Here is a 14,919-nt window from a genome sequence, read left to right as displayed (position 1 = left end):
ACGGTAGCCATGAATACTGATTAACATGTTTTCACTTTGACATTCAAGAGTTTTTTTATTTATTTTTGTCAAAAAAGCAAATTTTTATGAGCATTGTTGATTTATAAAATCAATAAAAGGCAAAAACATCCAAGTGAGTGGGTACTTTTTATAGGAACTGTGGTATCTAATTTAAATCAGGTATCTCCAGGTAGTAAAAAGACCCCACAAATGTCTTCCTGTAATTAGCCAGATTACCATTAATCTTTCATCTCCAGCCACAGAGTGTTCATACACATAAAAAAGAGAAGGAAGGAAGAAGTAAAGCCCTCTTTGTAATCATGAAAACCTGTTAGCACTCATAAAAAAAGTGCTGTAAACAAACTTGTTGCAGATTTCTCAGTAAGAGAATCCAGAAGAGAGAACTCTAACATTCAGGCTAAAGCTATAGCAGTCCCAATGAGACAATTCAACCAAACAAACATGCAGGCCTGTGCAGGAAACAAATGCAGCACAGTTGGATAGTTGAAACAGAATAAAAGGACATTTTTTGGAGGATTTGAAACACATGGTGATAAATATTTAATTTGATTTGCGCTTGTGGGTGGCATGGTTTGGTAATCAGAGGTTGTGGATGGGGGATGCGGTGGCTAGCATTATCACATGTAGTGACACAGGCTTAAAGATGACTATTACTTAAACCACAGACACATGCGTCTTTGCTGCACTTAGAATCAAGTGTGTCATTATTTTATTTACAAGAGAATCTTAAATCAAAATCAAGCCGGCCTTGGACTTCTTTAGCAAAGCCTTTAACCCTTAGAGCTCAGCAGCATGGACCTGGTCATAGGCACATCCCTTTGGAAATTGCTTGGTAACTTTTGAACCGTAAGTCATAGGCACTAACCGTTTTTTCCTGTGAAAGCTCTGTGTTGTGCCTTTCCAAACATGTTCTTTGTGCATTCGTAGCTCTTACAGAACATTTTCTAGTGAGCCCAGAATTTGACTGACTTCCTGAGGTCTGAAGACAGCGTTGTTGTATACAACAAGAAGTGACACAGTTTAGAGAAACGTTATTAAGTTTTGAACCATAAGTCACACACACTTATTCTTTTTTTCCTTTGAAAGCTGGCCATTTGGCTGTTTGTTTGCTAACCTCAATGTCTCTGTAGCCCTAAAGGACGCCGTTCTAGCGAGCCCGGAACTTCAGCGACTTTTCAGGGTTTTTAAAGATTAAATCCACGGCGTTAGATCTGATAATAAGCATCTATCAGTCCATTTTTAATCCATTTTCAATCATGTATTTTTGGCTTTCTTTGCTGAGTAGCACCATATTTGTTGAGGGCAATGTTTACATGCAATGCATCATGGGAGGGGCTGTCCTCCAATAGCAAGCCCTTGCATCTCTACTGCTTAAAGGAACAGCACAAATGAATGCAACTGCAAAAAACTGCATGGACTTTTTTGTATATATGCAGATATTTTAAAAACCATTAGTCACAGAATATTTTTTCACTGTTTTGTCCCCAAGAGATGGGAGAACAAGTCTGTGCAAAGAAAAGGCTCAGTCACTAATGTTTACTGTGTGTTATCAATAAAATTATTTGGGTTCCAAATTACATTTTTTTTTTTCTGTCGTCTTTAGAGTCCTATAACGTTTTGAAAATTCAAGCGACATTACTGTCATAGATATATTCTTAAAGCCCAGGTTGTCCTGAAAAAAAAAGATGTATGGAGCTTGACCGTGCACCACAGGGCTGATGTTTTACAAGCTTTTTAACACAAAAAGTCCAGACAAGACACGATGGTGGAAAAAAAGCTGTGAGCTCTAAGGATTAAAAAGTCAGTACTTCATGCAAAGTTACAAAAGAACCAGGATAAAGTGGATGAAGTATATTTCCTACCTCGAAGACTTCTTCATCAAGTATTCTAGTTCCAAACACTATAATTCCCTTGGTATCGATGACGGGGCTGGGGCTTCTGAGCAGCTTCTGGGTGGTCTTCTTTTTACAGTCCAGAATGAGGGTGATGGTCTGCTTGTGCACACTGATGGCCACTCGATGCCATCTGTAAGAAAAAGAAAGGTGCCGTTAATTCACACACGTACTGGGTTACATGCTTACATGCTGCTTAGAGCCCGTATTGTATTTGGGCTCTCGTTCAAATTCAAATTCAACCCTTTCAGTTTTTGGATCAAATCGAAATCCGACCTGATTCCCTTTTATCCCATTTCGTGACATTTTGTGTCTTTTGAGACCAGTTAACAGAAGGAATGCATTTGTGACACCAGCATATTTTCACCCCCAATTCATCAAATTTGGTAGCTCGGTTGGTGGCCTGACAAACCATAAAGTACTTCTCCAGATTATTGTTTAGATGGCTGCTGCAGCTGGGAATGAAGATGCCCAAAAATACCCTCAAAGAGTCACAAAACGTCAGCTCCATGCTCCTTTTGCTATCCTGGTGGGGGCGGGGCAGGGCAGGACAAAGTTGGCTGCTTTTAAACTGTTGGCTTGTCTTAGCTTTAATTACCTAAGTTGGTTGCTGTTGTATTACATTTATGCTTCTATAATGTATCTTTCATAGTTACTTAAAATACTTTAGTCAAAAGACCCAAGCACATTAGCTCCATAACTCTCTTCAATTCTGACTTCTTTCAAAGACTGGCTTCTTCTGAGAGGGGTCGGGCTGCAGACCGTTCATCTCTGATGGCTTCTCTAATCTCAGAAAAATTCAACTTCATTCATGAGCGAAGTCTGGCACTTACATTCATGAGTTAACTATGTTGTAAACATTAGAGAGAAAGCAACATTTCATTAAATACAACTGAAAATTGAATAGAACTGTTATAAAAGTTGTTACAATAACAGTGGCTTGCTTTAGCTTTACTTTAGCTGCAGCTAACATAGCTATGTTAGCTGCAGCTAACATAGCTATGTTAGCTGCATAATTAACATAACTACAAAAGAAAATATAGCTCAGTTGGCTTTAGCATCGTAAGTGTTAGCACACATAGCTAAAGCTACCATAGCTACATGGATAATGTATCTACATAGCTTATATAGCCACTTTGTGAGCTTAGATTTAGCTACATAGCTACATAGCTCTGTTTTCTACATAGCTTTGTAACATTTTGTTATTAGGTTTTGCCGGCTAGGTTTTTGACTTTTAACTTTGATATCCTTACCATTACCTTAATTCTTACCCTAGCCTTAAACCGAAGCTTGATTTGATTTTATCTTGAAAGTTTTAGCGCGTATCTCCGTTCCGTTATCGGTGTCTCAGATGGACGGGCTGTGAGAGAGGCTGTCAGGGATGTACGGTCTGAAGCCAGACCATCTTACTTCTTTTTGCTATGCAATGTATGCTAATGTATGTACGGTATGTCTGAATGTGCTGAGAGTAGAGCCAATGTAGCCAATGTTGACCCCTTAGGACAATTTTTCTTTTCTTTTTTTTGAAGCTATAAAGATATCGTGCAGGCCTACATTGCTGTGTTACGTTTGCTCCATGTTACATACTTTAGTCACAAAACCTACGGGCACTGGCTACTTGATATGCAAGTATTAAAGCACATATTCATATGGAACACCAGTGCTGTTGTCCTAAACCTAACCAAATCATGACCAATTCAAATCTTCACAACTCGACTCTGATTGTTCCACTAATAATAGTCATAATATATGATCATCAATTTATCTATCTATTGTCCATTCATTCCTATACAATCTATTTAGGTATGTGAGAATATACTAGCGAAATTAAAGTTAAATAAATGTTGTTAGAGGCCACACCTCGGCCAGGTGATAGTTAACAAACTTAAACCTTCCATGAAAGCCTAACACATCCTGGACCACGATCAGAGGGGCAGACACATGAACAAAAAAGATCCCTGGATGATTACGTCCACGGCGGGTGCACCTACTTTCCGTCGGCTAGGTTGACTCCTCTGAAGAGCGGGTAGTCCTCAGGGCTGGGTTTCCCTGTCTGGTCCTCATACAGGAACACGGGGGATCGGCCCACCTCCAGTCCTATCTGCTGGATGCCCTGTTCATTGTATACAGACAACAGGAAGGACTGGCTGCCCTTCTTCGGCTTCACTGTAGCCATGATGGAAAAGTCCTCCGGGAACACATCACCTGGCAGGGCGGACGGCGGGTTGGACAAAGACAGAAACAGTTTGGAGAGTTAGAAGTATGCAGCAACCATTCATCACTGTAAGCAGGAACAAAATACTACGTTTGTGCTGAGGATTTTGTAATCCTATTATTTTAGGAGGCAGGATGTTCTCTTTGGACTCTAGAGGATAAATTCAATTACTTTTGCTTCTAATGGAGAGAAACGTTCCAAATACAGAGAAAAACTCACGGTTTACATTGGACGACTTGGGGAGACAGTCTTTGCGCACCAAAAGAAAACATTAGAGACATGAAGTTTGCCAAAAAGGTAAAAGGATAAGATCAGTCTGAGCGGGACGGCCTGCAGGTCAAAGCCAATGAGAGGAAAATACAGAAGCAGAAGCAGAAATCTTCCAGGAGCACAGGATGAGCATATAATGACAAAAGCAGGCAGTCCTGGGAGAGTTTCTGGAACCATCCTTCTAGCCCCTCTTCTCCACGTCGTTCTTCCATCGCTGATCGAACTAACAGACCCTGACGCTTCAGCTGTGATTTAAAGAGGAATGTACAGAAAGAGTTGGACGTATACTACCATGGAAATGTTAAGAATCTAGAGTTTCAAACCCATAAAAGGTGGATAAATGTTTTGAAAAAGACGTGCTTGCACTCATCTGCATGCTTCTACTGAGACGTCTCAACTATTTCCTCCATTTTGCTGCGGCGTGAGGCACATCTGCCCGACAGATTCCCTGAGTGGGGTGTTCTCAGGACCCCAGAAAGAGGGCTGGCCTTTCCAGCCATCTGAGGAGACTATTTTTTCCGACTTTCTGATCATTTGGAAACAAGCAAAAGCAATCTGACTTCACAGAAACCTCTATTGTTATCTATCTGATTAGCAAAAGCAGAAGAAGCTGTATTCCAGTAGCAGATTGTCGCTGTTCAGGGGGGAGCAGAGCAGAAACTTCCAGACGACCGGAAAAGAGAGGCAGGGCTTGTGGCTGCTGTGGTTTTGTAGCACCTCGTGCAGCCATCAAACCCCCTTTCCCCTGCCATAGTTTTTAGAATAATAGATGGAAAATGCTAGACTGGAGTGACTTTGGTTTGGACAGCCAATGAGAAGCTGTGTAGAAAAAGACGCCTCAAAGGGAATGCGGTGTGGAAACCAGTGGTTGGGAAGAGATAGTGGAAAAGGAACAACAAACAATAAAAGAGAAGAGATCAGAAGCTCCGGCTACGTCCCATTTTACTTCACTTAGTCCCCCTCTTGGTGTCTCTTTTGCCTCCTTCCCTTGTCTTCTTCTGTGATTCCTTCATTAATGCCAGGCATCACATCACATCATGCGGAGAGCACATGCCTTGGCAGCCTGTTCCCACAGGAATTCAGCTTGGCATCATATGAGAAGCATCGCTTTAATTGACAGATGCTTCGAAAAGAAGGTGTAAGGCAGATAACAGGAGAGAGAGAGAACATCAGAACAAAAAAGGAAAAGGGAGATAACCCCTCAAAAATCTTGTAAGAAGGACTCTAGTGGGGGATGACTGAGGACTTAGTGGGGAGGATTATTGTGAAATCAAAGCATTATGATCAAAGACTATAAAATATGGACTTGGGCTCAGTTCCCAAAGCACCCCTTTCCCCTTCCACTTAGCCGTGGCCCTACTGAGTACGTTTTGCACAATCACGTCAAAACGAGGGGGGGGCCCTGATTCTTGACAGAATGGAGGTGCAAGATGAAGTGCTACCATTACATGACCCTTTAAAGGAGGTTTTCAAGGGGCACTTAAAGCCAAGCATTGTGGGAATTCTCCCAGAATGTCTTCTAAATAATCTGAAAAATGTCTGCATAAAAATAAGTGTACTAATGTAAGTAGATTCTAGGTAAATAAGACCTGCAAATTACAACTATCTTAAGTCTTTATTTAATGTTGCAATGCAATGGTCCTTGATTAAAAAAAATAATGTCCAGTAATGCAATTGCATCTATTTACGTAACCACCATTGGTGACTACTGTTGGCATATCAGGAACTTGATGAAGGGTTGACCCTATTTCATAAGGGGAAGGCTTCACCACTTCTCCTTGTAACTCTAACCTGACACGCCAGATGGATTTGTTTCGCACGTCCATCTGGAAAACCTTCAATTCTAAGCGTTTGGGAAAGGGCAGAGGATTTGAAAAAAACTCAGAGTTTGATTGGATGAACATTCTGTCTGTCACATTTTTATGGGCCAATCAGAGCAACACAACACGTGACATAGCCCTGACAGAGGTGCATGTGCGCAGCTATCGAGGAATAATGCGAACCATGTTGACTGTAGACATGTCGGTACACAACTTTGGTCGTTTCTGAAAAGAAAACAACTCACTGCTGTTCTTTGTTCTTCGTTTAGCGAAGAAATGTCATCAAGTTTTGATAAAACTGGCGCTTTAGCTCTTCCGCTTACCCTATATTGCCAAAAATATTCACTCACCCATCCAAATAACTGAAATCAGGTGTTCCAGTCACTTCCATGTCCACAGGTGTATAAAGTCAAGCACCTAGGCATGCAGACTGTTTCTACAAACATTTGTGAAAGAATGGCTCGCTCTCAAGAGCTCAGTGAATTCCAGCGTGGTACTGTGATAGGATGACACCTGTGCAACAAGTCCAGTGGTGAAATTTCCTGGCTCCTAAATATTTCCACAGTCAACTGTCAGTGGTATTACAACAAAGTGGAAGCCATTAGGAACAACAGCAACTCAGCCACCAGGTGGTAGGCCACGTAAAATGATGGAACAAGGTCATGCTGAGGCACAGAGGTCGCCAACTCTCTGCAGAGTCAATCGCTACAGACCTCCAAACTTGTGCAAGTGCAATGCAAAGCGGCGGATGCAGTGGGGTAAAGCACGCCGCCACTGGACTCTAGAGCAGTGGAGACGCCTTCTCTGGACGAATTGCGCTTCTCCATCTGGCAATCTGATGGACCAGTCTGGGTTTGGCGGTTGCCAGGAGAACAGTACTTGTCTGACTGCATTGTGCTAAGTGTAAAGTTTGGTGGAGGGGGGATTATGGTGTGGGTTTGTCTTTCAGGAGCTGGGCTTGGCCCCTTGGTTCCTCTGAAAGGAATTTCCTAATTATCTTGAGGAAATCAGACTCGTTATCCAGGAAAAGCAGCTTGAGAACCACTGCTCAGAAAACTGAGGCCATCTACAACTACCTGGTGTGTAGGATGTAAACTATAAAGATGGAAACAGTGATAACGGTGATCATTCTGAGCTAATAAAACGAACATCATTGATCAAGAGCAACGTCAGATCAGCTCAGACTGATGACAGGTGGTCTGAAAAGACCTTTACACTCTGTTTCTCAAAAATGTTCCTCCCCATAGAGACTTAGCATTCTACATGTTTTGGTTTCATTAGTGATCGTGTCAGCTGGTGACTTTTAGCCAAATGCATTCGTGGATGTTTTTGTAACAGCAGCTAAAGAAACAGAGAGTTCTTGGAAAAGACCTTTTTATTTAGTTTTTATTATAATGTTAAACTGTACTCATCAGATAGTTATTTAACAGAAAAACAAACTAATATAAAAAGCCACAGAGGCTGAAAGTCACCAGTTTACAAGGTCACTGGTTGAATTATCACAGTATCACACTCCTCAGTCTCTGGATTGACCAAATCGAACCTCAAACCTCAAATACAGGAGGAACAATTCGGATTCCGTCCTGGTCGTGGGACAGTGGACCAGCTACCCTTGCAGGGCTTTTGAGGGAGCATGGGAGTCTGCTCATCATGTTACATTGTGGACTTGGAGAAGTCTTACAACTGTGTCCCATGGGGGATAATGTGGGGGGGGGGGGGGGGGGTACTGCGGGAATATAAGGCTCAGGGGCCACTGCAGCAAGCCAACCAAAGTGAGAGCTGTGTTGGCACAACGTTGGCACCTCAGATGGCACCTCCATCTTGCGCTTCTTCATCCGGGGACCTCCAGCAGGCACTGGGGGAGTAGTCAGGATGAGGATCAGCACCTCTAAGTCTGAGGCCATGGTTCTCTGCTGTTCCAGGTTGGGAGGGAGGAGTCTCTGCCTAAAGTGAGGGAGTTCAATTATATCAAGGTCTTGTTCACAAGTGAGGGTAGAATGGACCGTGAGATCAACAGGTTGGTGCAGTACTGTGGACGTTGTACCGGACTGTCGTGGTGGTGAGGGTGCAGAGCTGGAAGGCTGAGTTCAAGTGTTAAAACGTCTCGACTACAAGTGAATTTATCTGTCAGCTGGTTTGACAAACATATTAGTCTCTGCAATGGGCAATGGGACACTGTAAGGTGTTGAGACTTGTAGTCTCGGTCCATCAGTTTGTCTTAAAAACTTTCTGTTGTTCTTCATAGACACTGTAATCTGCTTCCATGTCCCGTTCATTTTTAAGGACATGAACAGCCGATGTGCTGAACCAACGAAGGGGATGAATGGCAGCCATAATGCATTTGTCTGAACATAGTAAAAAGCAAGAATATCTCTGCACTGCACTTCTGCAGGGGTGTCAAACTCAAGGCCTGGGGGCAAAATCCGGTCCGCAAGATCATATCATATTTTTATTCTAACTGGTCCACCAGTATGAGGTCTGCAGAATTCCCCCAGTATAAAAATGTAAACTTAACCTTGATGATTTAAAAGCCATAAAAACCTGAAAAAGTAAAGAATATAAAGATGTCATAAAAAGTCAAGAATGTGGGGAAAGAAACTAATTTTGTTTTTATTTCGTATTTTCAGTTTTGCATCTCAAGATTACGACTCAAACTTATAATTTTGACTTTTCATTTCATACTTTGGACTTTATATGCCAGATTTTAATCTTCCTAATTTTAATTTTAGAACATATTTTGACCTTCTAAACTCCTTACTTTTGCTTCTTAATCTCATAATTTGACTTTTAAACTCATAATTTCAGTTTTTTTCTCATAATTTGACATTTAAAATGAATACTTTTTACTTTTTATATCATATTTTGACATTTTAAACTGCCAGTTTTAAATTTAAGTCATATTTTTAACTTTTTAAGTCATCGTTTTGAATTCTAGCTCATATTTTGACATTTTCAACTATAATTTTGGCTTTTTAATCCCATATTTTGACCAATCAGACTCACAATTTAAAATTTAAAGCCATATTTTGACTTTTAAACTCATGATTTCAAATTTGATCTCATATTTTGAGCTTTCAAACTTATGATTTCAACTTCCTCCTAGTATATTTGCTCTTTAAAAACATTATTTTTCTATTTTTAATATCGTGTTCTGATCTTTTGAACTAATAAGTTGGTAGTTTTATCTCAGATTTGAGCCTTTGAACATATTATTTTAACTTTTTTGAATTCCCAAATGATTTATCATCAGTGCTGTTTTTGTCATATTTTATTACTGGTGAATATGAGGCTGACAGTTCTGGTTAAATGTGGACCCTGTTAGGCCCTCAGGTTAGACCTGAATCCAGAATCCGGCCCCTGCTGTGATTGAGTTTGACACCCTTTTTCTAAAGGATGGAAATCAGAGAAATACTCAGGAAGAGAACAAGATGAAGGGACGTTTGGCATTTCTTCCTGTCCCAGAGACAATGACTCAGCGCTGGCTCAGGACAGGCTGTTTTGTGTGGAGGTCAGGGGTCAGCTATGGGGGGAAAGGGACACCATGGTACAAAAGAGGGGAAGGAATCAGGGTGAAATGGCTAATTTTATAAATTCACGGTACTATTTTTGGAACAAGGTGAAACTGTGGCTGGGTTGAAATGGTACTCTTATTTGTGGACTCCTGATGGAACAGTGTCCCAGTGTTTCAGAACAAAAGGAGGACCAGAATACCTTCAGGGGATTCGAGGGTCAGGAGGTAGAAAATTAAAGGTGAGATGTCCAGTTTCTCCCCAGGACTTTGTAGCAAAGTAGAAGCGGGGGTTGTTGGGAAAAAAAAGCTCAGGTTTCTCTGGAATGTGTCTTTTAAATGGCGACTTCAGGCCACCAGATGAGAGATACCCCTCTGCTTATTTCAGTGTGCATGAGCATTAATGGAAAGTTTAAACTGCGAGACTAAAAAAAAGTCTGGGAAACATCTCAGCCAATCAACCCAGCAATTTCCTTCAGATCAAATAACCACTTACAGTTGCCTGCCATTTGGGAAAGTATGATTTGCTTGCTTCCACTTTACTTTGAGAGCTTTAACTACAGTATTAGAGAGGACTGAGAGTGTTTTAAACCCTCTTGGCATTTGACTTCTAAACCTTAATTTTTAATCTTAAAGAGTCTCTAAGAGGAATGCCAAAAAGAAGTCAGGGAGGAGCAGGAGTTATGCCAGCACTTTGGCAAAACATCTCTCAATCTGTCAGTGTGCATACAAGCAGGTAAATGGAGTAGAAAGTCTCGTAATTGGTCATTCAGTCATCGCTGCGTCCAAATCCCTCCTTATGGATGAGGCAAGCAGCATTCCAGAGGGATTGCACATTTCTGCACAGATAACAAGTGTAGCTGTACCTGTTAGAGAGCAAACACGGAGACAGAGAGAATCTCTTTCTGTACTGACGCAGAAACACTCTCAGTTTAATGACACCACTTTTAAGGATTATGTAGAGAAAAGAGCAGGATAGCTCCTCTGAAACATTTCATCACTCCTGATTCTGGTAATGACCCCGTCGCCCACGTCTATTATATGATATAAAGGTGATAAACTGCACATACCATCAAAATGAGAGGGTGAAACCACAGACAAGTGCAGAATAGAATCTCTTAAAATGATATTATTAAGCAACTGCTCTTATGATCCGTGTCATCTATAATGATAAAAATCCCCATCATGCATCTCTTTCATATAATGTCTGGTAATTAACCAATAACAGTCCACTTCACGATCTTATATGTGTTCTTTCATTGCAAAATGCATGCATTCGGGTTCAACATTCTTTTATAATAAGCCTTAAAAAGTCAGCTTTAGATGTGATAAAATTACATACAATATCATTTTCCCTCCTCTACTCAGCTTTGTTGTCTCCATCTCAAGGAAAGGCTGATGTGCTTTCAAAGATTTTATACCATCTCTGAACAGGTCAGGCCAGACCCAGCAGCATGGGCGGGCAATGGGGGGCCATGCCCGCCTTGGGACTTGAAGCTGTCCATAATTGGGTTTTGTTTTATTCGTCAGAGTAGCCATCTCTATTATTCCTATCTCGATTTGTCGATCCTACAATTCAACCAATCCAACTGGGCCATCAGGGCAGAAGAGTCCAGACTAGAGGATGGATGCAGGGTCAGCTCATGTGACAGAGGAAGAGGCCTTGACTTGTTGTTTGTGTTTTTTTATAGCTGTTGTGCATCATATAAAACTATTTATTTAGTAAAGAAAAGATGTCTTGGATTTTTACTGTACTTTTGCACTTATTCATGCCTCCTGTCCTAAATGTTCCCGGTCTACAGAGAGAGTTTTTCCTGACGAACATGGGAAGTGTTGGGTACATGAGTTAAATGAGGGCAGACGGCTTCAGCGCCCATTTCCTTCACTTCTCAATCACTTAAAAAAGGTAAGAAAGGACCCTTCTGTTCGCAGCGCCTCTGTAGTCTTAAATGATTCATCCCTTCCACATGTTTGCCTAATGATTGCATGTCTGCACTCGCTCTTTTCCGACACATCATCACAGACTGTCTGTGGTTACGGGGTCATGGGCCGGAGTTTTCTTAATCTAAGCTTCTGCGGTTTTTATTACAAACATTATAGTCAAAACAAAAAGGGGAAAATTTGTTTGTGGCGTTGTTTTTGCTCAGGGAGACAGGATGCTGCACTGATAGTTCAGGCGAATTGTACCTCTAGGCTCCGTGCCAGAGTCATAACTCAGCAGCAAAGTTAGTTAAAGAGGGGATAGAATGAGCTCACAAGCTTCGCTGGCTTGTGGAATATATGAGCTGTACATTGTCTTAATGTTGAGGCGAGAGATCGACCACATCAACTGGGTTTTAAGGCCTCAGAACCACAGACGGCTAGTTATTCCGTTTGCACCTAAACACTATGTGGTGCCTGTGATGAGGCTGGTTTGTTTTATGTGGACTGTTATTTTGGATGATCCAGAGTCGGTGTGTAATTACAGCGTGTGTATCTAAACTAAGACTCATATGGGCTCTGCTGTCACAGAGCTTCAAAGTAAAGAGTATTTGTTTGATTGGAGAGCATGATAGGGCATGCAGGCTGACTTAAAGCCCCAAAGAAGAGCCGTGACATGGATCAAAGGTCCACTAAGGCCAATGCAACGCCTCAGAGGGCCGTGAATGGGGCTGTCATCCAATCCAAGCTTTGCGGGGGATTTACTCACAGGAAGGGTTATTAGTTTTCCCTGTTTTCTGCTCATAAGCCACATTCATGCTCGTCTTTTTTTCCTGTGAGCTGCGGGACATCCAATCACGATCATTTCAGAAACAGGTTATATGGGGTCACAGTAGCTCCTCTACTGTAAAACACAAGAAAGCTAAAGGAAGAAGAAGCACAAAGAGAGAAAGCACTGCAGGGTAGCAGAGGAATCGTAGAAGGAAAGATTACAGCGCTTGAGGGAAAATAAAGAAAGAGAAGGAGGAGGCAAAGATTGCCATAGAGGGGAGGAGAGGGAGGAAAAGTGCTACTGCAGCACAGCGTAGAGCAAAGCCACGTCAGCACAATAGAACAAGGCAAAAGTGGAACCCCAGACTTCTCTCCCCTCTACAACCGCTATTTTCACTGATTTTCCATCCGATGGCTCCTCCTACAGCATCGAATATTGCAGAGCTGTATGCAGCTGCTGTAAGTTTCCAAAGGGGGAACACCATGCAGAATATCCTAACTTTTCCATGACATTTGGGTCTGCAATTTGAGCATTTTTTCATACATGCAAACCTGGGAATTTCTGCAAGATTTTAGGTCAAGTCAGCCCTGAATGTTTGTAATTGCTATCATATAGGGAGGGGGTCTCAGAGGCAGGATTTGGCGTGCATATTTGGATCAGTGACTTGAGCATTTTTCATGCATGCAAACCTGGGAATGTTTGCAATATTTCAGGACAATTTAGCCCTGATATTTGTTAAATGTTATCATATAGAGGGGTCTAAGGAGGCAGGAATTAGTGTGCATATTTGGATCCGTGACTGAGCTGTTTTCATGCATGCAAACCTGAACATTCCTGCAAGATTTCAGGACAAGTCAGCCTTGAAAGTTTGTAATTGCTATCATATAGGGAGGGGACTCAGGAGGCAGGATTTGGCATGCATATCTGGATCTGTGACTCGAGCTGTTCTCATGCATGCACACCTGAAATTTTCTGAAAAGTCCGGACTAACCAGCCCCTGGAATTTTGTAAATGCTGTCATATAGAGGGGATTAAGGAGGCAGGAATTGGTGTGCATATCTGGATTTGTCACTTAAGCATTTTTCATGCATGCAAACCTAGAAATGTTTGCAATATTTTCAGGACAATTTAGCCCTGATATTTGTTAAATGCTATCATATAGAGGGGTCTAAGGAGGCAGAAATTAGTTTGCATATTTGAATCCGTGACTTGAGCTGCTGTCTTGCATGCACACCTGAAATTTTCTGAAAATTCAGGACAAGTCAGCCCCTGGAACATTTGTAAATGCTGTCATTTAGAGGGGTTTAAGGAGGCAGGAATTAGTGTGCATATCTGGATCCGTGACTGTAACATTTTTCATGCATGCAAACCTGGACATTCCTGCAAGACTTCAGGACAAGTCAGCCCTGGAATGTTGTACCGGCTGTCATATAGGTGGTCTAAGGAGGCAGGACTTGGTGTGCATATTTGGATCCATGACATGAGCTGTTTTCATGCTTGCAAACCTGAAATTATCTGAAAATTCAGGACAAGTCAGCCCCTGGATTTTTGTAAATGCTGTCATATAGGGGGTCTAAGAAGGCAGGACTTGGTGTGCATATCCAAGATGGAAATCGAAGCTACAATCTGTTATATTTCATGCCTTTTAACCACTGAAATGTGTAACTGGACTTATTTTACTATCAATACATGCAGAAAAAGCAAGAGAAGAGTAAGAAGCAGCTTCATCAATTCACCAAACAGGTGATTTAAACATAACCCAACTTGCTTGAAATAATTCTTTCAGAATATTCCCACCTATGCTAATCTATCTGTTCACCCAAATTGCAAGTGGAAATTTTACTAGAAGGCTGACTGAGTGTAAATTCTGCAGTTTGTTTTTCTCCATTCAAGTCAGATGAAACATTTCAGCAGAACTGAGATTGAAGAAGCTTCATTGAAACATCAGGGCAGCACCAGCCCCATGATGCAGCTCAAACTTTATCACAACGTTCACTAGGGAAATTTTTCCTGCTGCAATCACACATTTGCCTGTTTCATATGGAAATTTCCACAGGGGACAGACAGGAAAAGTCCTCATAAAATAAGAGAGAAAACTGTTTTCATGTGCAGTGTTTCCCATATTAAAGATATTTTCAGAAAGCTTCTATATATGCATAAGGATCACATCTCTCATGAAATGTAAATGTCATCACCTCCACTAAAAGTAGGGAGTTTTCCTGAAGGTTTGCTGCTGCCATCACACATCTGCTCATCATGACTCCTCATGGAAATGTTAGCAGGGAGCTGGCACACACAGAACACATGAACATGCCTGGAGTTTGCAAAAAACTCCAACTTAATGCCATCATGTGTTTTGCATTGAGATGCTTCTATCTACTCTGCCATAAAGCCCAGAACAGTGGAGGGCTGCAGTGATGGTTGTCCTCCTGGAACTTTGTCCCATCTCCACACAGGATCTCTGGAGCTCAGTCAGAGTGACCATCAGGATCTTGGTCACC

At 41.6% G+C, this 14,919-nt stretch overlaps 1 protein-coding gene across 2 annotated transcripts in view; it reads right to left on the bottom strand.

The window, feature by feature from the left end:
- col5a1 (procollagen, type V, alpha 1) overlaps positions 1 to 14,919 on the bottom strand; it is a 164,141-nt gene that overhangs the window by 107,106 nt on the left and 42,116 nt on the right. For both annotated transcript variants that reach the window (XM_041811099.1, XM_041811100.1), the window contains exons 3-4: positions 3,905 to 4,118; positions 1,884 to 2,046 (exon numbers count right to left, since the gene is read on the bottom strand). In XM_041811099.1, coding sequence (XP_041667033.1) covers positions 1,884 to 2,046; positions 3,905 to 4,118 — 377 coding nt within the window. The remainder of the gene's footprint in view (positions 1 to 1,883; positions 2,047 to 3,904; positions 4,119 to 14,919) is intronic.

Source organism: Cheilinus undulatus, linkage group 17 (assembly GCF_018320785.1).
Source record: "Cheilinus undulatus linkage group 17, ASM1832078v1, whole genome shotgun sequence".
NCBI lineage: Eukaryota > Metazoa > Chordata > Actinopteri > Labriformes > Labridae > Cheilinus > Cheilinus undulatus.
The sequence above is the reverse complement of the archived record's forward strand: the minus strand, read 5'-3'. Positions and strand labels throughout refer to the sequence as shown.